General features: G+C 46.4%; 1 protein-coding gene across 2 annotated transcripts in view; it reads right to left on the bottom strand.

Moving 5' to 3' along the window:
- CSMD2 (CUB and Sushi multiple domains 2) overlaps window positions 1-23,425 on the bottom strand; it is a 326,447-nt gene that overhangs the window by 109,970 nt on the left and 193,052 nt on the right. For both annotated transcript variants that reach the window (XM_074555673.1, XM_074555674.1), the window contains 4 exons: window positions 10,400-10,726; window positions 9,132-9,326; window positions 2,968-3,106; window positions 350-537 (listed from right to left, as the gene is read on the bottom strand). In XM_074555673.1, the coding sequence (XP_074411774.1) occupies window positions 350-537; window positions 2,968-3,106; window positions 9,132-9,326; window positions 10,400-10,726 (849 nt within the window). The remainder of the gene's footprint in view (window positions 1-349; window positions 538-2,967; window positions 3,107-9,131; window positions 9,327-10,399; window positions 10,727-23,425) is intronic.

Raw genomic sequence — 23,425 nt, 5'->3', positions numbered from 1 at the left:
GAGAGGGAAATACTCAAAGTGAGAGGAGGAAAGGGAGAGAGGGAAATCCCAAAAGTAAGAGAGAAGGAAAGGGAGAAAGGGAAATCCTCAAAGTAAGAGGATGGAGAGAGGGAAATCCCTGAAATGAGGGGATGGAGAAAGGAAATTGCCTCAAGGGAGGGGAGGCCAAACCAGTCAGGGATGCCAGGAAAAGCAGAAACTGCTCCTCCACTGGCAGCACCCGTGAGCTGCCTGGCACAGGGGAAACAGAACCCAGGGAGCCCTGAGGAGGCCGTGGTGCTGCTGGAGATTGGGAATTGCTGGGAATTGCTGGGAATTGCAGGGAATTCCACGAACAAGGGCTCCTTACTTTCATATCTGATCTGGAAGCCGACGTCAGAGTGGCTCTTGTCCGTGGTGAACAGGAGGTAGAGGTGGTTGCTGGTGCTGATCAGGAACTGGGGCACCTGGGTGCCATCATAGACCCCAATCAGGGGAGAGGAGTAGGAGCGGCCGTCCCTCACCTCCAGGGTGTCGTAATTCACCTCTGTCTTGAACCTGGCAGGGACAGGAGGACAATGAAAGCCCAGCACTGCTCCCTTCTGCTCATCCCCTCCTGGAACCACCAAAAGGGGCAGGGCTGGGTCCTTTCTTCTGCCTGAGTGTCTCACTGAGGGCACCTCACACAAAAATACAGGGAATGTGGGGTCAGAGCAGGGAATTTGGGAGCAGAGCTGGGAATTTGGGGCCAGAGCAGGGAATTTGGGGGCAGAGCAGGGAATTTGGAGGCAGAACCAGGGAATTTGGGGGCAGAGCAGGGAATTTGGAGCAGAGCAGGGAATTTGGGGGCAGAGCTGGGAATTTGGGGGCAGAACCAGAGAATTTGGGGGCAGAGCCAGGGAATTTGGGGGCAGAGCAGGGAATTTGGGGGCAGAGCAGGGAATTTGAGGGCAGAGCTGGGAATTTGGGAGCAGAGTTGGGAATTTGGAGCAGAGCAGGGAATTTGGAGCAGAGCAGGGAATTTGGGGTCAGAGCAGGGAATTTGGGGGCAGAACCAGAGAATTTGGGGACAGAGCCAGGGAATTTGGGGAGCAGAGCAGGGAATCTGAGAGCAGAGCAGGGAATTTGGAGCAGAGCAGGGAATTTGGGGAATTTGGGGGCAGAGCTGGGAATTTGGGGGCAGAGCAGGGAATTTGGGGACAGAGCCAGGGAATTTGGGGGCAGAGCAGGGAATTTGGGGGCAGAGCTGGGAATTTGGAGCAGAGTTGGGAATTTGGAGCAGAGTTGGGAATTTGGGAGCAGAGTTGGGAATTTGGGGACAGAGCCAGGGAATTTGGGGTCAGAGCAGGGAATTTGGGAGCAGAACCAGAGAATCTGGGGGCAGAGCTGGGAATTTGGAGCAGAGCTGGGAATCTGGGAGCAGAGCTGGGAATTTGGGGGCAGAGCAGGGAATTCGGGGACAGAACCAGAGAATCTGGGGGCAGAGCCAGAGAATTTGGGGGCAGAGTTGGGAATTTGGGAGCAGAGCAGGGAATTTGGGGGCAGAACCAGAGAATTTGGGGGCAGAGCATGGAATTTGGGGGCAGAGTTGGAAATTTGGAGCAGAGCATGGAATTTGGGGGCAGAGCACGGAATCTGGGGGCAGAGCCAGGGAATTTGGGGGCAGAACCAGGGAATTTGGGGGCAGAGCAGGGAATGTGGGGGCAGAACCAGAGAATTTGGGAGCAGAGCAGGGAATTTGGGGTCAGAGCAGGGAATTTGGGGGCAGAACTGGGAATTTGGGGGCAGAGCAGGGAATTTGGGGAATTTGGGGACAGAACCAGAGAATTTGGGGGCAGAGCTGGGAATTTGGGAGCAGAGCTGGGAATTTGGGGGCAGAGCAGGGAATTTGGGAACAGAGCCAGAGAATTTGGGGGCAGAGCAGGGAATTTGGGGACAGAGCTGGGAATTTGGGAGCAGAGCTGGGAATCTGGGAGCAGAGCTGGGAATTTGGGGGCAGAGCCAGGGAATTTGGGGGCAGAGCCAGGGAATTTGGGGGCAGAGCAGGGAATTTGGGGACAGAGCCAGGGAATTTAGGGGCAGAGCTGGGAATTTGGGGGCAGAGCTGGGAATTTGGGAGCAGAGCTGGGAATTTGGGGTCAGAACCAGGGAATTTGGGGGCAGAGCAGGGAATTTGGGGGCAGAGCAGGGAATTTGGGGAATTTGGGGACAGAGCCAGGGAATTTGGGAGCAGAGCAGGGAATTTGGGAGCAGAGCAGGGAATTTGGGGACAGAGCCAGGGAATTTGGGAGCAGAGCAGGGAATTTGGGGACAGAACCAGGGAATTTGGAGCAGAGCTGGGAATTTGGGAGCAGAGCAGGGAATTTGGGGAATTTGGGGGCAGAGCCAGAGAATTTGGGGGCAGAGTTGGGAATTTGGGAGCAGAGCAGGGAATTTGGGGGCAGAGCAGGGAATTTGGGGGCAGAGCTGGGAATTTGGGGGCAGAGCTGGGAATTTGGGGGCAGAACCAGGGAATGTGGGGGCAGAACCAGAGAATTTGGGGACAGAACCAGGGAATTTGGGAGCAGAGCCAGGGAATTTGGGAACAGAGCAGGGAATTTGGGGGCAGAGCTGGGAATTTGGGAGCAGAGCAGGGAATTTGGGGGCAGAGCAGGGAATTTGGGGGCAGAGCTGGGAATTTGGGGGCAGAGCTGGGAATTTGGGGGCAGAACCAGGGAATGTGGGGGCAGAACCAGAGAATTTGGGGACAGAGCAGGGAATTTGGGGGCAGAACCAGAGAATTTGGGGGCAGAACCAGGGAATTTGGAGCAGAGCAGGGAATTTGGGAGCAGAGCAGGGAATTTGGGGACAGAACCAGAGAATTTGGGGGCAGAACCAGGGAATTTGGAGCAGAGCAGGGAATTTGGAGCAGAGCAGGGAATCTGGGAGCAGAGCAGGGAATTTGGGTTAAGAACCAGGGAATCTGGGGCTGCCCAAGGTGGTGAGCACCTGTCAAAGGTGATCTTGATGGGGTAGCCAGGCTGGGCCTCGATGACCCAGGCACAGCTCAGCGAGTCCTTGTAGAAGCCAGGCCAGCCTGGGGACAGGATGGTGCCACTGGGTGACGTCAGGTGGCCCCCACAGGGTGCTGGGGACACAAAAAGGACACAAATCCACACAATGACCCAGGCTGGAAAAGACCTTCAGGCTCATCCACCTCCAAACCACATCCCTGAGTGCCACCTCTTTAAAATTGGGGTGAAAAATGTCACAGAGCTGCAGCACCCTGAGATGTCCCCACTTTCGAAACCCCTTCCCTGCATTTCTGCCCCCACCACGAGTTAAAAATCACCAGAGCCAGATGGAAAACCAACATTTACTGCTCAGAAATTGCAGTTTCAGCTCCAAGCGCAGACAGGGCCCCCCTGGGAGCCAGCAGGGCTGACCTTGGGCCCTGCTCGGGGTGTAAAATAATGATTGGATATAAAAGCAGAGGACACTGCAAGGTCAGTTGGCATTTCAGGTGCCAGAAAAATCCCTCCCAGCCCTGCTAATTGAGTCATTGCTTTGCTGCCACCAGGGATGTCACCAGAGCAGGGCATTCATTCCACCCCGTGGTCCCCAGTGCCACCGGCAGGAGCTGCAGGCACCTCCTGGCATTTTCTGGGCAAAGGACACTCTGAGAGCCCAGAGGGACAAAAATCCCATCAACTGCCAGGTTTGTCCTCCAAGGAGTCACCCCAATGTCACTGTGCCCCTGTGCCACCCCAAAATGGGATAATTCTAATGTCACTGTGCCACCCCAAAGTGTGCCACCCCAATGTCACTGTACCCCTGTGCCACCCCAAAATGGGATAATTCCAATGTCACTGTGCCACCCCAAAAGGTGCCAGCCCCAATGTCACTGTGCCACCCCAATGTCACTGTGCCCCTGTGCCACCCCAAAATGGGGTAATTCCAATGTCCCTGTGCCACCCCACAATGTGCCAATCCCCATGTCCTTGTGCCACCCCACAATGTGCCAGCCCCAATGTCACTGTGCTCCTATGCCACTCCAAATGTGACAATCCCAATGTCACTGTGCCCCTGTGCCACCCCAAAATGTGCCAATCCCCATGTCCTTGTGCCACCCCAAAATGTGCCAGCCCCAGTGTCACCGTGCCACCCCAAAATGTGCCAATCCCAATGTCACTGCACCTTCCCAAAATGTGCCAATCCCAATGTCACTGTGCCACCCCAAAATGTGCCAGCCCAAGCCCCAATGTCACCATGCTCTTTTGCCACCCCAGAATGTGCCAATCCCCATGTGTCCTTGTGCCATCCCAAAATGTGATAATCTCAATGTCACTATGTCCTTGTGCCATGCCAAAATGTGCCAGTCCCAATGTCACCATGCCCTTGGCGTCACCCCAAAATGTCCCTGTCCCAATGTCACCGTGCCACCCCAAACTGTGCCAGCCCCAATGTCACTGTGCCACCCCAAAATGTGCCAGCCCCAATGTCACTGTGTCCTTGTGCCACCCCAAAATGTGCCAATCCCCATGTGTCTTTGTTCCACCCCAAAATGTCCCTGTCCCAATGTCACCGTGCCACCCCAAAATGTGACAATCTCAATGTCACTGTACGTCCTGAAAATGTGTCAGCCCCAATGTCACTGTGCCACCCCAAAATATGCCAGCCCCAATGTCACTGTGCCCTTGTGCCACCCCAAAATGTGCCAGCCCCAATGTCACCGTGCCCTTGTGTTTCCCCAAATTGTGCCACCCCAAAATGTGCCAATCCCAATGTAACCATGTCACTGTGCCACCCCAAAATGTGACAATCCCAATGTCACTATGTCCTTGTGCCACCCCAACATGTGCCACCCCAATGTCACCGTTCCCCTGTGCCACCCCAATGTCACCATGCCCTTGTGCCACCCCAATGTCACCATGCCCTTGTGCCACCCCAAAATGTGCCAATCCCAGCCCCGAATCTCCCCTGCTGCTCTCAAGGGTGACAGATCAAAGTCGTTCAATCTCAGCTGGCTCCAAAGCAATTATTTTTCCCTTTCTGCCCCAAAGCTGTGCTTGGTCTCCTGTCAGGATTTCCACCCTTTTTTCTGTCTCCTTCATTCCCATTAATTTATTTTTTCAGGATTTTAGATCTCTGAGCTTTTCTCCTTGCTTAAAAAGGGTAATTAAAAGGTCCAGACTGAAGGGTGAGTCAAAGAAATCACCAGAGTGATCAGGAGGAGAAGGCAGAAGGTTATCAAATATAAAAGTTGATTAGAAGTGTATTAGTTAATGAATGTTTCCCTTCCATATTTAAAAAAATGTAAATTTCAAGGCTTGTGCTTTGAAAGGAACAGGAGGCCTGAATTAAACCTACATTTTGACAGGAGCAAAATTATGGAAGAATACAAAAAGTCCAGCTTTTTATTCTATAAAAGCTGTTGAAAACAATTGATTCCTTCCTTCACTCCCAAAGACAATGGCCAGGACTGTGCAATTCCTGCTGCTCAGGCAATGCAGGGCCAATTACTCCAATTATTTCTCAATATTCCAGGGCTGCTTCTCAAGAGCTCAGCACTTGTTATTCAAATCGCTGCAAATACCAGAGCAGAGCATCACTTCCCTGAGAACACAGGGCACAGGAAGATTTTCAGTCCTAATGAGCTCCTTCCTCACTTCTTTTTTCCAGAGCAGAGGCTTGAAAGTCTTAAAAAAAGCTTTGAAATCTGAATTAAAGCCTTTAATGGCAGGGTTGGCTGTTGCGGCCAGGAGATGGAAATGCAGAATTTTTGTCTCTCAGCTGCCAGATCCAAATGACAGGACTTCTATCGTGACATAAATATCAGGTATTTCACATGGATCAAAAACCAGGATGGGAAAACCTCACCCTGGATTTTCCATTCCTTTTTGTTTCATTCCCTCCCTGACAGGAGCAGCAGGGAAGCTTTGAGGCATCACTAAACCAGAACCTTTTATAATAATAATAATAATAATAATAATAATAATAATAATAATAATAATAATAATAATAATAATAATAATAATAATAATAATAATAATAATAATAATAATTATTATTATTATTATTATTGTTATTGTTATTGTTATTGTTATTAGAAAAACACCTGCTGTAACAAGAACTGATCATCAAATCATCAAAAAACCACCATAAAAATATTCCCCAGCGTTCATTCCACACCAAAAAAAATTGGAAAATAAACAGAGCTCAGGAATATTTGAACTGAAATTTCCTCCCCAGCAAAACTCCTCCTTCCAGAGGGGTGGAAAATTCTGGAAGGTGTTGGCTGGACACTGTGGAATGTGAGAGTGAGACCCTGACAGGCAGAACCCTGATTCTGAACCCCAAAAGGCTGAAAATTCCCCCCAAAAATTTCTTTCCCTGAAGGAACGTTCACCTGGAGGGAAGAAGAGGAGGAGAAAAGGAGGAGGAGGAAATGGGGAAAAAACCTTAAATTCTATAAGAATTCAAAATTAAAAGGGAGGGTTGCACATTAGAGGGGAATCTTTGGGATCAGGTGTTCTGGGGAGTCTGAATTTCTCAAGTATCTCAGAAATGGGGAAAAACCCCTAAATCCTGTAAGAATTAAAAATTAAAAGGGAAAGTTGCACTTTACAGGGAAATCTTTGGAAGTCTGAACCTCTCAAGCACCTCAGAAATGGGGAAAGAGAGAAGGGAAATGCAGCTGGGAAATTGGGATATAAAGGAGGCTGCGCCCTCCAAAAATTGGAGATACCCCAGGGAAATGCCCCATGGCCTCTGCCTTGATTGGAATAAAATTCCAGGACTCCTCTGTCTCCTTTTTGGCCATAAACTTTGATATTTGTGGATTAATTTTCCTAACAACACCCACGGGAAGAGCCGAGAGGGATCTTGAGAACCCCAAACCATCCCAGTGGGCAGCAGGCAGGAGCTGGGGCTGACCTTTGCAGCACAGAAAAATTTAGGGGAAAAACTCCTAAATTCCATAAGAATTAAAAATTAAAAGGGAGGGTTGTACATTAGAGGGAAATCTTCTGTATCAGGCGCATTGTGGAATCTGAACCTCACTGGTACCTCAGAAATGGGGGGAAACCTCTCAATTCTGTAAGAATTAAAAATTCAAAGGGAGGGTTGTACATTAGAGGGGAATCTTTGGGAAATCTGAACCTCTCAAGTACCTCAGCCAATGGGCAAAGAGAGAAGGGAAATGCAGCTGGGAAATTGGGATAAAAAGGAGGCTGCATCCTCCAAAAATTTGAGTGGGATGCCCCATGGCCTCTGCCTTGATTGGAATAAAGTTCCAGGACTCCTTTTTGGACAAAAACCTCGATAGTTGTGGATGGGTTTTCCTAACACCCACGGGAAGAGCTGAGATGGGATCTTTAACACCCCAAACCACCCAAAACCACCCAAAACCAGCCCAAACCACCTCAAACCACCCCAAACCACCCCAAAGCACCCCAAACCACCCCAAACCACCCAAAACCACCCCAAACCACCCCAAACCACCCCAAACCACCCAAAATCACCCCAAAACCACCCCAAACCACCCCAAACCACCCAAAACCACCCCAAACCACCCCAAAGCACCCCAAGGCACCCCGTGGGCAGCAGGCAGGAGCTGGGGCTGACTTTGCAGCACAGAAAAATTTAGGGGAAAAACTCCTAAATTCCATAAGAATTAAAAATTCAAAGGGAGGGTTTGAATTAGAGGGGAATTAGAGGGGAATCTTTGGGAAATCTGAACCTCTCAAGTACCTCAGCCAATGGGCAAAGAGAGAAGGGAAAAGTAGCTGGGAAATTGGGATAAAAAGGAAGCTGCATCCTCCAAAAATTTGAGTGGGATGCCCCATGGCCTCTCCCTTGATTGGAAAAAGTTCCAGGGCTCCTCTGTCTCCTTTTTGGCCATAAACTTTGATATTTGTGGATTAATTTTCCTAACAACACCCACGGGAAGAGCTGAGATGGGATCTTTAACACCCCAAACCACCCCAAAACCACCCAAAACCACCCCAAACCACCCCAAAGCACCCCAAACCACCCAAAACCAGCCCAAAGCACCCCAAACCACCCAAAACCACCCCAAACCACCCAAAACCAGCCCAAACCACCTCAAACCACCCAAAACCACCCCAAACCACCCCAAACCACCCCAAAGCACCCCAAACCACCCCAAACCACCCCAAACCACCCAAAACCACCCCAAACCACCCCAAACCACCCCAAACCACCCCAAACCACCCAAAGCACCCCAAAGCACCCCAAAGCACCCCAAAGCACCCCAAACCACCCCAGAACCACCCCAAACCACCCCAAACCACCCCAAACCACCCCAAACCACCAAAACCACCCAAAACCAGCCCAAAGCACCCCAAAGCACCCCAAACCACCCAAAACCAGCCCAAAGCACCCCAAAGCACCCCGTGGGCAGCAGGCAGGAGCTGGGGCTGACCTTTGCAGCACAGAAAAATTTAGGGGAAAAACTCCTAAATTCCATAAGAATTACAAATCCAAAGGGAGGGTTTGAATTAGAGGGGAATTAGAGGGGAATCTTTGGGAAATCTGAACCTCTCAAGTACCTCAGCCAATGGGCAAAGAGAGAAGGGAAAAGCAGCTGGGAAATTGGGATAAAAAGGAGGCTGCATCCTCCAAAAATTTGAGTGGGATGCCCCATGGCCTCTGCCTTGATTGGAATAAAATTCCAGGACTCCTCTGTCTCCTTTTTGGACACAAATCTCGATAGCTGTGGATGGATTTTCCTAACAACACCCACGGGAAGAGCTGAGATGGGATCTTTAACACCCCAAAGCACCCCAAACCACCCCAAAACCACACAAAACCACCCCAAACCACCCCAAACCAGCCCAAACCAGCCCAAACCACCCAAAACCACCCCAAACCACCCCAAACCACCCCAAACCACCCAAAACCACCCCAAATCACCCCAAACCACCCAAAACCACCCCAAACCACCCCAAACCACCCCAAAGCACCCCAAAACCACCCCAGAACCACCCCAAACCACCCCAAACCCACCCCAAACCCACCCCAAAGCACCCCAAACCACCCCAAAACCACCCCAAACCACCCCAAAGCACCCCAAAGCACCCCAAACCACCCCAAAGCACCCCAAACCACCCAAAACCACCCCGTGGGCAGCAGGCAGGAGCAGGGCTCACCCTCGCAGCGCAGCACGGCGTTGTCCCACACCACGCTGCCCTCCTGCAGCACGCAGGTGACGCTCTCGGCGCCGTGGGTGCGGATGAAGCCCTCGTCGCACAGGAAGGACACGGAGCTGCCCAGCTGCAGGCTGTCCCCAAAGCGCTTCCCGTTCACCGGCACGCCGGGGTCCGGGCACTCGTTGTGCCGGAACGCTGCCAGCAGCAGGAGGGAGACAGAAAACAGCAGAATCAGCGACTTTTTGTAATGTCAACCTCCCGACCCTGTCCCCAAAATGAGGGTGTTGCACCCTCAAATTGAGGAAAATTGAATTTTTCCCCTTCCCAGTGACAGGAGGAGGAGGAGATGCCCCGATAATAATAATAAAGATAGAATATATAATCAAAATATATATATAATATATATATATATATTATATATTATATATATATAATATATAATAATAAATAATAAAAATAAAATATATATTATATAATATATAATAATGTAATAACTAATATATATTAATTAATATTAAATATAATATTATATATTATATAATATAGGATAATAACATAATAATTAATCTATAAGACATAATCATAAAGTAATTATACAATATATAATCATAAAATAATATAATCATAAGTAATGAAAGTATAATTAATATATAATATATAATCATAAAGTTAGCCTTCTGACAAGATGGCTAACTTTATGATTATATATATTATATATATATTATATAATATCTTTCTATAGATATAATATATATAATATATATTATATATATTGTATTATAGATAAAATAAAATATAAAAGATAGTATTATATAAATATAAAATCACATATACACATACATATACATATATACATATATATACATACACATATATACATATACACACGTATATATGTATATATGTGTATATATATACACACATATACATATATACATATATACACATATATACACATATACACATATACATATATATACATATATACACATATACATACATACATATATACATATATACATGCATATATGTATATATATGTGTATATATATACACATATACACACATATACACATATATATACACATATACATATATATACATATACACATATACACATATATATATACACATATACATATATATACATATACACATATACACATATACACATATATATATATATATATACATATACACATATATATATATATATATATAAAATATGCACCATCCCTCCCAGCCACGCAAACCCAGCACACACTCACTGGTGAAGGTGATGTTGAACCCTCTCTTCTCCATGGAGTGGTCAGTCTGGAACTCCAGCCTGGCCACGTGGCCGCTGCTGGTCAGCGAGGAGGGGATGTGGCTCCCTGAGAAGGTGCCCAGCACGGGCGACTCGGCCGTGGCACCGTCCTTGACAGCCAGGAAATCAAACTGGGGCTCCACGTCGAAGTCGTTGAAGGCCAGGTGGATGCGGCTCTCGGGGTTGGCGATGATCAGCCACACGCAGTGCAGGCTGCTCCCGTACTCCTCGGGGTAGTTGGGCGACAGCACGGTCCCCGACGGGCTGGTGAAGTTGAAAAAGCAGGAAACTGCAAAGGGAAAGGGGCATCAGTGCCCACAGCCGGCCCTGCCCTCAGCCTCCTCACTGGGATGTTCACAGTGCCTGCTCTGAGGCTGCCTCAGGAGGGAAAATGTCATTTCCAGGCTGCCAGAACCCCCTGACAGGAATTCTGTCATCACAGAAATATCAGCATTTCATGTGCATCAAAAACCAGGAGGGGAAAACACCACCCTGGATCTTCCATTAATTCCCTTCCATTTTTTATTTAATTCCCTCCCTCACCGGAGCAGCAGGGAATGGCCACCACTGAATCAGAATATTTTGGTTATCAGTAAATCAGAATCTTTTGGTCATCACTGAATCTGAATCTTTGGTCACCACTAAATCAGAACCTTTTGGTCACCATTGAATCAGAATCTTTTGGTCATCAGTAAATCAGAATCTTTTAGTCATCACTGAATCAGAATCTTTTGGTCACCACTAAATTCAAATATTTTGGTCACCACTAAATCTGAATATTTTGGTCATCACTGGATCAGAACCTTTTGGTCACCATTGAATCAGAATCTCTTGGTCATCACTAAATCCAAATATTTTGGTCACCACCAAATCCCAATCTTTTGGTCACAACTAAATTAAAATATTTGGATCACCACCGAATCCCAATCTTCTGGTCACCACTGAATCCAAATATTTTGGTCACCGCTGAATCTAAATCTTTGGGTCACCACTAAATCAGAATATTTTATTATTGGGATAAGAAAAGCACCCATTCCTCAGGACTTTGGGTGGATTTGTCATTTTCCAGTCCCTTCCAGGTTAATTTAACAGCAGGAAGAAAATGCCTCTTAGGTGGGATCTGGCATTTTTCCAGGTGAATTCTCTCCTCAAGAAACCTCCCAAAAATCCAGTGAGTGACTTGAGCTGGTGCAAAACAAAACCAGCATGGAACCAAGCCAGATTTTGCCTCAACTTTTTTGGGTTTTTTTTTTTGCTGTGCAAAAAAATCCCAGCACAATCCCACAGAACCTGGAGCAAGGAACCATCTCAGCCTCTGCTGCTGCTGTCCCTGGCTCAGCTCTGTCACCCACAGGTGACACATCCATCCCCAGGGCGCTGCAGGCTCCTCGGGGGTTTGCTCACAATAAATAAAATCTGCCCTTTCCTGTCGGATCTCAAGATCTCAGTCCTGAGATGCTGAGCCTCCGAGACCACCTTGGGGGGCTCGGGAGTCCTGGAATGTTCCAGAAGTGTCTGGTGGCTGGACTTTAACCCTACACAGGAGACGACAAGGATGAGGGCTTCACCGGGATGAATGGCGAAAAAATTAGTTAATTAGAGGGTGAGACACAGGGTTTAGGATTTATGTACAGGGGGGTTTAGAGGAGTAAGATGGAGGAATTGGGGTGTGTCCTGCCCTCCTTCTTCTTCCTCCTCTCCTCCATCTTCTTTGGCCACGGTGGCACCTTTGGATTGGTTACTACTGAGAGTACACCGAGTTATAAGAATAGATGGTATTGGGGAAAAATGATAAATATTGTACACGTAACAGTGGGTATAAAGATACGTGGCTGCCCGGGAGGGCAGCACAGTGTGCCCATGGCTGACTGCTGAGCAGATCTCTGGTGGCTGAAAGAACATCTTTTAGATAAACAATTAATAAACATAAAAACCAGAAAGAAGAACTGAAGCCTCTTCTCGTCCTTCGATATGCGGGCTGCCCCAAGGCCACTCTGGGCCTTTCCAGGCCCCTCAAACAGCCGAGATAACCGGACACTTTCCATCTGCTGAGCTTGATTTTCCCCCCTCTGCATTCATCAAACTCCTTCCGTGCACACCAGGGAGTGTTTGTGGGACAAATGGAGCGCCTGGAGAAGGAGCTGGGAGTTAATTTGCTTTGTCTGCGTCCTTGGGAAATCGTTCACACCTGGCTGAGCACTGGGAGAGGTGGGACAGCCCAAGAACGTTTCCCAAACGCTGAGGTTTGGGACAAACCAGAGGAATCTGCAGCCCTGGAGGAGGAGAAGCTCTTCCCACCACCACAAACAAACCCCTGATTTCTGCTGGTTCCCAAAAAGCCACGGAAATAATTAAAGCCATGTGAGGGGAAGAACATGCATGAAAAACCCTCCAAGCTCTCCAGGGGTTCAATCCACCCCAAGCTGCAGCTGCCAAGGCCCATTAATTCGGGAAGGCAAGGCTGCCTTTGGAGTGCTACCTGCCCGAAGTTTGGGATATTTTATGTACAAATGCTTTGCTCATCCCTTTTTCCCACCACCACCCCTGGTAAAACCCATTATTGGGAACATCCATCTCCCTAATTCCTGGCACAGAGGATGAGCCTGGCTTGGGGTTGGCGTTTAGACAATTATTTGGATCACTGCTCTGCCTCCCTCTGTTATTTTCCCTCTGTCTCCCCTCACCACTTAATGGGCTGGGATCAAATAATTCGGACGTTCCCGTGACGTTATCAAGGCCACGGAGCTGCACAATCCATTCCCTGCTCTCAAAGCCACAAAGAGAGCAGATTAAAGAGAAAACAAACTGCAAAACATCCTCAGGATTTTTTTCTGGGCTCTCTCTCTCTCTCTCTACCAGACACTGAAATATCAGGGGATGCTGTCAAATAATTCTGTCAGCATAAGCACGGTGTAATCTGCCTGAGGAAAATTGAAAATAAATTCATTTGCACCCAGGGAAATGTCTCAGCAGCAGGGATGAGGTGTCTCCTCTAAATTTTTAAATCCAAAGGGGTGAATTAGCATTCAGCCAGGACCTCCAGCAGCCCAGCAAGAGAGAGGTGCAGTCGCCAGTTCAGAAAATAAAACAACAAAGGACTTGCTGACAAAGGGGAGAGGAGCAGAGCGAGGCAAGAATATAAAATTAACCTTTGCCAGATAAAACAAAGTGACAGATTAAAGAGGAGCTGATACAAAAAAAAAAAAAAAAAAACCCCTCCAAGTCTCCACTGCAGGGAAGTAAACGAGGATTTTGATTTTCCATAAGATCAGTGGATACCTCACTGTGGAAAGAGGTTTTCCCCTCTATGGAAAGTTTTCCTTCACTGTAGAAGGAGATTTTTCCTTACTAGGGAAGAAGGTTTTTCTTCTATGGGGAAGATTTTTCTTTACTGTGGAAGGAAGTTTTTCCTCTCTCTGGAAGGAGATTTCGGTCTCTGTGGAAGGAGGTTTTCCCTCTTTGTGGAAGATTTTTCTTCACTGTACAAGGAGGTTTTGCTTGCCATAGAAGGAGATTTTTTTCCTCTCTAGAAGGAGATTTTTCCTTACTATGGAAGGAGGTTTCCTTCCTTGTGGAAGATTTTTCTTCACTGTGGAAGGAGGTTTTCCCTCACTGTGGAATGAAATTTTTCCTTGCTGTGGAAGGAGATTTTTCCTTACCATAGAAGAAGATTTTCCTTCTCTGTGGAAGATTTTTCTTCATTTGGAAGGAGGTTCTCCATTGCTGTGGAAGGAGGTTTTTCCTTGCTGTGGAAGGAGGTTTTCCCTCTTTGTGGAAGGAGATTTTTCCTTACTATGGAAGGAGGTTTCCTTCCTTGTGGAAGATATTTCTTCACTTGGAAGGAGGTTTTCCCTTGCTGTGGAATAAAATTTTTCCTTTGTCTGGAAGGAGATTTTTCCTTACTGTAGAAGGAGGTTTTCCTTCTCTGTGGAAGATTTTTCTTCACTATGGAAGGAGGTTTTCCATCATTGTGGAATGAAATTTTTCCTCTGTGTGGAAGGAGATTTTTCCTTACTGTGGAAGGAGGTTTCTCTTCTCTGTGGAAGATTTTTCTTCACTTGGAAGGAGGTTTTTCCTCTCCCTGGAAGGAGATTTTTCGTCTCTGTGGAAGGAGTTTGTTTTTTTTTTTTTACTGTGGAAGATTTTTCTTCACTTGGAAGAAGGTTTTCCATTGCTGTAAAAGAAGGTTTTTCCTTGTTGTGGAAGGAGATTTTTCCACTCTGTGGAAGGAGATTTTTCCTCACTGTGGAAGGAGGTTTTTCTTTATTTGGAAGGAGGTTTTCCATTGCTGTAGAAGAAGGTTTTTCCTTGCTGTGGAAGGAGATTTTTCCACTCTGTGGAAGGAGATTTTTCCTCACCATGGAAGGAGGTTTTCCTTCACTTGGAAGGAGTTTTTCCCTCTCATGGAAGGCGGTTTCAGCCCTGCTCCTGCAGCCTCCCTGCAGCTGCACGCTGGGGCAAACCAGGAGCTGTTTCACAGCGTGTCACAGGCAGGGCCAGGCTGTCGGGAGGAAGAGGATGGAGACAGCCCAGCTGCACCTGGAGCATCCCAAAGAGCCCTGAGCAGCAGGAGCCATCCCCAGCCTGACAGAGGCCAGCCCTGCTGCCCACAGCTGCCCATCAGCTGCAATTAATATTCATTACCCTTGTTAAATGCCAGCAGAGGCCATTTCATTATGTGCACAGCACAGGGGCCTGTTTACAAAGCTGCCTGTGTCAATAATTTTTTTTTTTCATTTGTCGATAATTGCTACATTTGCCAATAATCCTTATTGCTGACCAATTACTGCAAAGGCAATGAGAAAAATCCCTTTATTAAATACAGAATAAATCACAGCAGACACAGAGCGGCGAGACCACGGCATGAATGAACCAGCACAGGGATTTGTTCACGTTATCACAAGCAGCACCAGGGTTTTGCTTGGTTTAGAGCAGTGAAACAATGAAGGAGCAGCTCCTTGGTTCTTTTTTTGGGAGAGGGATATGGATGTGAATATGGAGCAGGCAGGAGAAATTCCTGCAGTTCTCTCTTCTCCTTCTCTTTTATCTTTTTTCTCTTCTGTTTCTCTTTTCTCTCTTCTGTTTTTCTTTTCTCTTTTCTCTCTTCTCACTTCCCTTTTTCTCTCTTCTCTTTCCTCTCTTTCTCTTTCCTCTCTTTCTCTTTTATCTCTTCTCTTTCTCTTTCCTCTCTTTCTCTTTCCTCTCCTTCCTCTCCTTCTCTTTTCTCTCTTTCTCTTTTATCTCTTCTCTTTCTCTTTCCTCTCTTTCTCTTTCGTCTCCTTCCTCTCCTTCTCTTTTCTCTCTTCTCTTTCTCTTTTCTCTTCCTTCTCTTCTCCCTTTTATTCTCCCTTCCCAGATCCCACCTCTCTCCTCCTGTTCCTGCCTCCATCCCTGCTCATCCTGCAGGAGAACCCAGGGCTGATCCCAAAGTGAGGTCACACCATGGGAGCGGGGTCAGGAGCTGAAAACCAAGCAAGGAATCCCTGGGACAGCAGCAGTTTCCATGGAAACAATCCAAAATTCTTGACTTTCCTCTCAGTTTTTAGATCCTGCTCCCACAGACCTCTTGGGAGAGAGCTGGAGTGGATTTTCTGCTTTGCATTTCCTTTTTTTTTTTCCCAAAAATTCCTCCTTGGTGATGGGCTGGGAAAGCAGGACAGCGCTGGAAGCTCAGGGCACTGCTCCAGCTAGGCAGCAAAGTGCTTCACATTTTCTATTTTCCTCTTTCTGTATCTGTTATTCCAAGGGTAAAAAAAATATAAAAATCTGCATCTCAGGGTGCCTTTTCCTCCTGAAAACCCTGGGGCACCTCAGGGCAGGTGGGAGGTGAGGGAAGGAGTTTGGAGCAAAATCAACCGGGAGGGTTTTGTTATTTCAGAGCAACAAAACTCAGCTCAGTCCGGGGGTGGGACTGCAGGTATGAGGAGAAGAATGAAAACCAGGCAGGTTTTGGGAAGCAAATCTTGAGGAAAATATCACTGAATTTAAAATAGATGTGCAGAGAAGAGCAGGTTTCACTGCCACCCACTCCAGCAGGAGCAGGGACTGGCTTTGGGAAGGAGCTGAAGTTGTTTAAAACTTAACTGGGAGCTGCTGATCCCCACTTAAATGAGCTTTGCTTGGTCTTATCCTATGCAAGCTGTTCCAGCCCCAGAGCTCAGTCCCCAAGGGCACTGGGTGCCAGAAGCCAGCTCGCTCTCAGACCAAGGCCGCGGGTCAGCCCCTAGCAAGCAGGGAATATTCAGCTCTCAGTGATCAGGCAGCTCTTGTGATTTCAGCTTTGCTTGCTAGGTAGCTTTCCCTTGGCCTAAGGCTCCAGCAGACGGCAGAGAGAGGAGAAGCAGAAGACACTGGCTGTTCCACCAGTATGGCTTTATTGGAGGGTCCCTGAAGGGTCTCAGCTCTTCTTCTTCCGAGTTAGTAGGGGTACAGTGTGCTACTTTTATACCCTTGGCCTGGATCCAATCCTGACCAATGGCAAAGGTGTTAGAGTGACCATAAGTGACCAATGGTAGGGTTTAACACAATATTGCCTTCCATGGCTGTAGGGATAAGGTACAAGGCGGATGTCCCTGGAGACAGGAAACTTCTTTGCCGCTGTGTCAGCATTCTATTCTCCAAGGGGCCCTGGCTAAACCTGAGGGGTTTACTACACCCACTGGGACAGGGCTGGACCCTGCAGCCATCTGCTCCTGAAAGGCTCCTGCACCTTCCCATCATTTCCAACAGAGCTCTTCCCCTCCCAGCAGCTCCCTTGGGAATTCTGGCAGTGGCCACAAGAAGGTGGAAGGCTGTGGGGATTTTTTTGGCCCAAAAAAAGTCTCATGGTGCTGCTGTTCACCTCTGCTCTGCCAATGCTGCGTGGGACTGTCCCTCAGGGGCTGGGGGACACTTTTGGGCAGCCACCACTTCCCTGTGGCAGAGTTTTTGGGCAGGAATAACTGGAATGTTAACGAACACATTTACCTTAAATCCATTCAAATATACCCAGCAATGAATACGTTTATCCCCATTTGTTCCAAATCCATTCAAATATTCCCAGAAATGAAGATGTGTTAAAAAACAAACCCAGGAACAAACTCATTTATCCACTCACACATTCCCAGGAATGAACACGTTTATCCCAAATCCATTCAAAACCAACCAGGAATGAACACGTTTATCCCCAAACCCTCCCAGAAATGAACAGATTTATCCCCAAATGGAACCAAACACTGCCAGGAACGAATAGATTTGTTCCCAATCCATTCAAACACTCCCAGAGATGAACATGTTTATCCTCAATCCATTCAAACACTCCCAGGAACGACCACATGAATCCAAAACCCAATCCAACATTCCCAGGAATGAACAGATTTATCCCAAATCCATTCAGACATTCCCAGGAACGACCACGTTAATCCAAATTAAATCAAACACTCCCAGGAACGACCACATGAATCCCAAATCAAACATTTCCAGAAATGAACATGTTCCATTCAAACATTCCCAGAATGACCACATGAATCCCAAACCCAAACATTTCCAGAAATGAATGTGTTTGCTCCCAATCCATCCAAACATTCCCAGGTTTATCCCTAAACTTTCCTAGGAACGACCACATGAATCCCAATTCATTCAAGTATTCCCAGGAATGAACAGATTTATCCCAAACCCAATCAAACATTCCCAGGAATGACCACATGAATCCCAAACCCAATCAAACGTTCCCAAACCAAATCCAACATTCCCAGGGATAACCACATTAATCCCAAATCCATTCAAAACATTCCTAGAAATGACCACATGAATCCCAAACCCAAACATTTCCAGAAATGAATGTGTTTGCTCCCAATCCATGCAAACTTTCTCAGATTTATCCCCAAACCCAAACATTCCTAGGAATGATCACATGAATCCCAAACCTCCTCAAACATTTCCAGAAATGAACATGTTTCATTCAAACATTCCCAGAATGACCACATGAACCCTAAACCAAATCAAACATTCCTAGGAATGAACAGATTTATCCCAAATCCATCCAAACATTCCCAGGAACGACCACATGAATCCCAAATCCATACAAACATTCCTAGCAATGACCACATGAATCCTAAACCCAAACATGTCCAGAAATGAATGTGTTTACTCCCAATCCATTCAAACTTTCTCAGATTTATCCCCAAACCCAAACATTCCCAGGAATGACCACATGAATCCCAAATCCATTCAAAACATTCCTAGAAATGTTTTGTTTAAATCAAACACTCCCAGGAATGACCACATGAATCCCAAATCAAACATTTCCAGAAATGAACATGTTCCATTCAAACATTCCCAGAATGACCACATGAATCCCAAACCCAAACATTTCCAGAAATGAATGTGTTTGCTCCCAACCCATCCAAACATTCCCAGATTTATCCCTAAACTTTCCCAGGAACAACCACATGAATCCCAAACCCAATCAAACATTCCCATGAATGAACATGTTTATCCCAAATCCATTCAAAACATTCCTAGAAATGACCACATGAATCCTAAACCCAAACATTTCCAGAAATGAATGCGTTTACTCCCAATCCATGCAAACTTTCTCAGATTTATCCCCAAACCCAAACATTCCTAGGAATGATCACATGAATCCCAAACCTGCTCAAATATTTCCAGAAATGAACGTTTCATTCAAACATTCCTAGGAATGAACAGATTTATCCCAAATCCATACAAACATTCCTAGAAATGACCACATGAATCCCAAACCCAAACATGTCCAGAAATGAATGTGTTTACTCCCAATCCATGCAAACTTTCTCAGATTTATCCCCAAACCCAAACATTCCTAGGAATGATCACATGAATCCCAAATCCATTCAAATCCATTCCTAGAAAGGACCACATGAATCCCAAACCCAAACATTTCCAGAAATGAATGCGTTGGCTCCCAATCCATCCAAACATTCCCAGATTTATCCCTAAACTTTCCCAGGAACAACCACATGAATCCCAAACGAAATCAAACATTCCCATGAATGAACATGTTTATCCCAAATCCATTCAAAACATTTCTAGAAATGACCACATGAATCCCAAACCCAAACATTTCCAGAAATGAATGTGTTTACTCCCAACCCATCCAAACATTCCCAGATTTATCCCCAAACTTTCCCAGGAATGACCACAACGATCCCAAAACTGCTGAGCGACGCCAACCAACCCAAACCTGCTGGGGTCACTGCAGACCCTTCCCATTCCCAAGAATTTTGGGGCCCAAATCCACTCCTTTTACTCCCATCCCTTTTACTCCCCCACCATTAAACTCCCTGTCAAACACGAGGCGGGTCCAGAAAAACCGGAATTTTCCAAGTGTGATCCCAACCAACTGAAGCTGCAGCAGAAATTCTGGAATGGTTCTCCCAGAACTGGCAGAGGGCACCCGAACCAAGGCAGGAACTCTGCCCAAGGAGGTGACAATGACATTTATTGTCACTCCAAGTGCCACAATCATCCCTCGTGGAAAATGACGGCGCTGCTTGGCACGGGTCAAGCACCCAGAGGAAAATGCAGGGTGAAAATTTGAGAAAAGAAGGAGGAGAAGGGAAAGGAAGAACAAAGATCCTTGAAAGATTCTCTCACTGCAGAACCCCCCCCAAGGAGCACCAGGGCCCTGCTCTGTCAAATAAACCTGAAGTGAATTTTGGGGACAAATAAAACCGGAAAATGAGGGGTTTTTATTCTCTACTCCACATGGGGATGTTCAAACAGCAATTCCCACCCTGGATCTTTCCCTCACCACATCTCCATCCTCAGTGGAGGCAGCTCCAGAGCTGGAATTATGGAGCTGATTCTCCATTTATAAACTGAATTCTCTCCTCAGCCACAGGATATTCCATCCCCAAATCAGAGCACAAGGGTTTTCCTTCAGGGATATTTACCCAATGCCCCCACCAAGCCCGTTTTGCTGAGAAAAAGGAACAAATTCTGTCCAAAATCCAGTTCTGGGTGTGGAACTGCCCTGGCCTGTGACAGACACCACATCCCCCATCCCTGGAAATGCCATTTTTAAAGCCAAAAACAAATGATGGAGCTGGATCAAGCAGTGCAGGATGGTGCAGGACAGAGAGAAGAATTTCTGCCATCACCCACAGCCAGACACTCAAATTGTACAGAAAGACACCCAAATTACAGATACAAACATCCAGACATCTAAATAGTACAGAAATAAACACTCAGACACCCAAATTTAACAGGAACAGACACCCAGACATCTAAATAGTACAGAAATAAACACTCAGACACCCAAATTTAACAGGAACAGACACCCAGACATCTAAATAGTACAGAAATAAACACTCAGACACCCAAATTTAACAGGAACAGACACCCAGACATCTAAATTGTATAGAAATAAACACTCAGACACCCAAATTTAACAGGAACAGACACCCAGACATCTAAATTGTATAGAAATAAACACTCAGACATCCAAATTTAACAGGAACAGACACCCAGACACCCGAATTTAACAGGGAAAAAACATCCAGACACTCACAATGAACAGGAACAGACACCCAGCCATCCAAATCTCACAGAAACAGACACCCAAATACCTAAATTGTACAAAAATAAACACTCAGACACCCACACTGAACAGGAACAGACACCCAGATGGAACAGGAACAAACAGCCAGATACACACAATTGCACAGAAACAGCCATGCAGACACTAAAATGGTACAGAAACAGATCCCAGACACTCAAATTGTACAGAAACAAACACCTAGACTCGCAAATTGTACAGAAATAAACACCCAGGCACTCAAACTGTACAGAAATAAACACCCAGACTCGCAAATTGTACAGAAATAAACACCCAGGCACTCAAACTGTACAGAAATAAACACTCAGACACCCACAAAGTACAGGGACAGATACCCTGACACCCAAATTGGACAGAAACAAACATTCAGACACCTAAATTGTACAGAAATAAACATTCAGACACCTAAATTGTACAGAAACAGACAACCAGAAACTGATATTTTACAGAATCAAACACCCAGACACCCATATTTAAGAGGAACATAACCCCAGACACCCCAAAACCAACCAGATCCCCAAATTCCACAGGAACAACCCCCCAACAACCAAATTTCAAAGAAACAAACCCCAAATTTCAAAGAAACAAACCCCAAATTTCAAAGAAACAAACCCCCAACCCCCAAATTTCACAGAAGCAAAAGGGTTCCCTCATTTCTCCCCCTCACATCTGATGTTCTCCCAACATTTCCCACCTGGAATTCAGACACATTTTTGTCCTTTTTGACCATTTTGTGACCCCTCCTGCTCCACAATGAATCAGGAGTGAAGGCCAGGAGGGGTCTTTGAGATATTTTTCATATTTTTTCCACTGCCTGCACATTGTCTTGTTGATCCATAAATATCCCAAGAGCCACAGAGAACAGATCACACTGGAATTATTGGAACTGAAAGATTCCTGCCATGCTTTGCATGGATGGGGCTTGATTTGATCAACACCAATAATCCTATTTTACCAAAAATCTCCTTTTTACTCTGTTATCACCCAGTCCTGCTGCCCTGAGCACAAACCACAGATTTATCCTCATATCAAACTCTCAGCACCAGCCTCAACCCCACCAACTTGTTCAAATTCACCTGAAATTCCAAGAAATGAAAAGGAAAAACCAGCACAGGACCGGTCCAACACTTCCCACCTCCCAGGAAAAACTCCAATATTTATTTCCTCAGCAGCATCTCCAGCTGATTTGCTTACAAATAAAAAGAAACCAAACAGGAAGGGAGGGATGGCAGCTGGAAAAGGGAGGACTCAGAGGAATTGCTTCCTTTCCCCAGGCATTTCTCTGAGCTTAAATAAATATTTGAAAAGAAAGGCACTGAATCCAAACTGGTTCTCCTCCTTCCCCATGGTCCCCAATTTTCTCCCAACTCTCCAGACCCTTTGCAAAATCTGTTTTTCCCTCCCAGCTCCATCTTTTTCATGGATCAGCTCCTGCCACACCACATTTCCACTGGAATCCCTCCAGTTTGGCACCTGAACTTCTAAAACCAACATTTTTGCTTTCTCCCTCTGCATTCTCCCCTACCTCAACTGCATTTTCCTGTTTTTTTTTCAGGCTCAGCCTCACTCCCCTGCTCCAACAAGGCCCAGAATTTAACAGAGCCAACAAAAGCAGAAAAGGAGATTTTAAAAAAAGCAGAAAAGGAGATAAAAAGAAGAGTGAGGTTATCACCAGCTGGGGGAAACAGAGGGAAAACTCTGGGGAAAATTCCTGCAGGAAGGTCCTGTCAGGGCAATAAAGCAAATTGCTCAGTATATCTACAGAGGACACTGAGAGCATGGAAACCCCACAGGGACTGGGCAGAACTCCCATTTCCACCCCAAAATGTGATCCTGAGTCCCCACAGAGAGCAGAACATCCCAAACCTGCTGAGAATGGGTCAACAAAGGTAAAACCGAGGCCCAGCAGGAGGGAGCCTGGAGAGGGTCGGATCATGAGGGAAAAAATGAGGGGGTAAAAAGAGAATTCAGGTTTAAGTTGTGAATTTGGCCACGTCCTGTCTGTGCTGGCCACCAAGGACTGATTTTTGCATCATGACATGGAAGGGAGAGCCAAAAACAGCCCAAAACTTTCTATATGAAGAGAATCCAGGTTTAAATTGTGAATTTGCTGAGTCCTGTCTACCAAGGACTTGATTTTCCCTCAGGACAAGGCAGGGAGAGCCCAGCAGAGCCCAAATCTCTCACTGCAAAGAGAATCCAGGTTTAAATCTGGAATTTGCTGTGTCCTGTCTGTGCCATGGCCAACAAGGAATTGACTTTCCCTCAGGACAAGGCAGAGAGAGCTCAGCAGAGCCCAAAACTTTCTCTACAAAGAGAATCCAGGTTTAAATCTTTAATTTGGCCACGTCCTGTCTGTGCTGGCCACCAAGGACCTGATTATCCCTCTGGGAAGGGAAGGGAAGGGTG

Source organism: Zonotrichia albicollis, chromosome 20 (genome assembly GCF_047830755.1).
Source record: "Zonotrichia albicollis isolate bZonAlb1 chromosome 20, bZonAlb1.hap1, whole genome shotgun sequence".
Taxonomy (NCBI): domain Eukaryota; kingdom Metazoa; phylum Chordata; class Aves; order Passeriformes; family Passerellidae; genus Zonotrichia; species Zonotrichia albicollis.
This window is presented reverse-complemented; position numbering and strand designations above follow the sequence as displayed.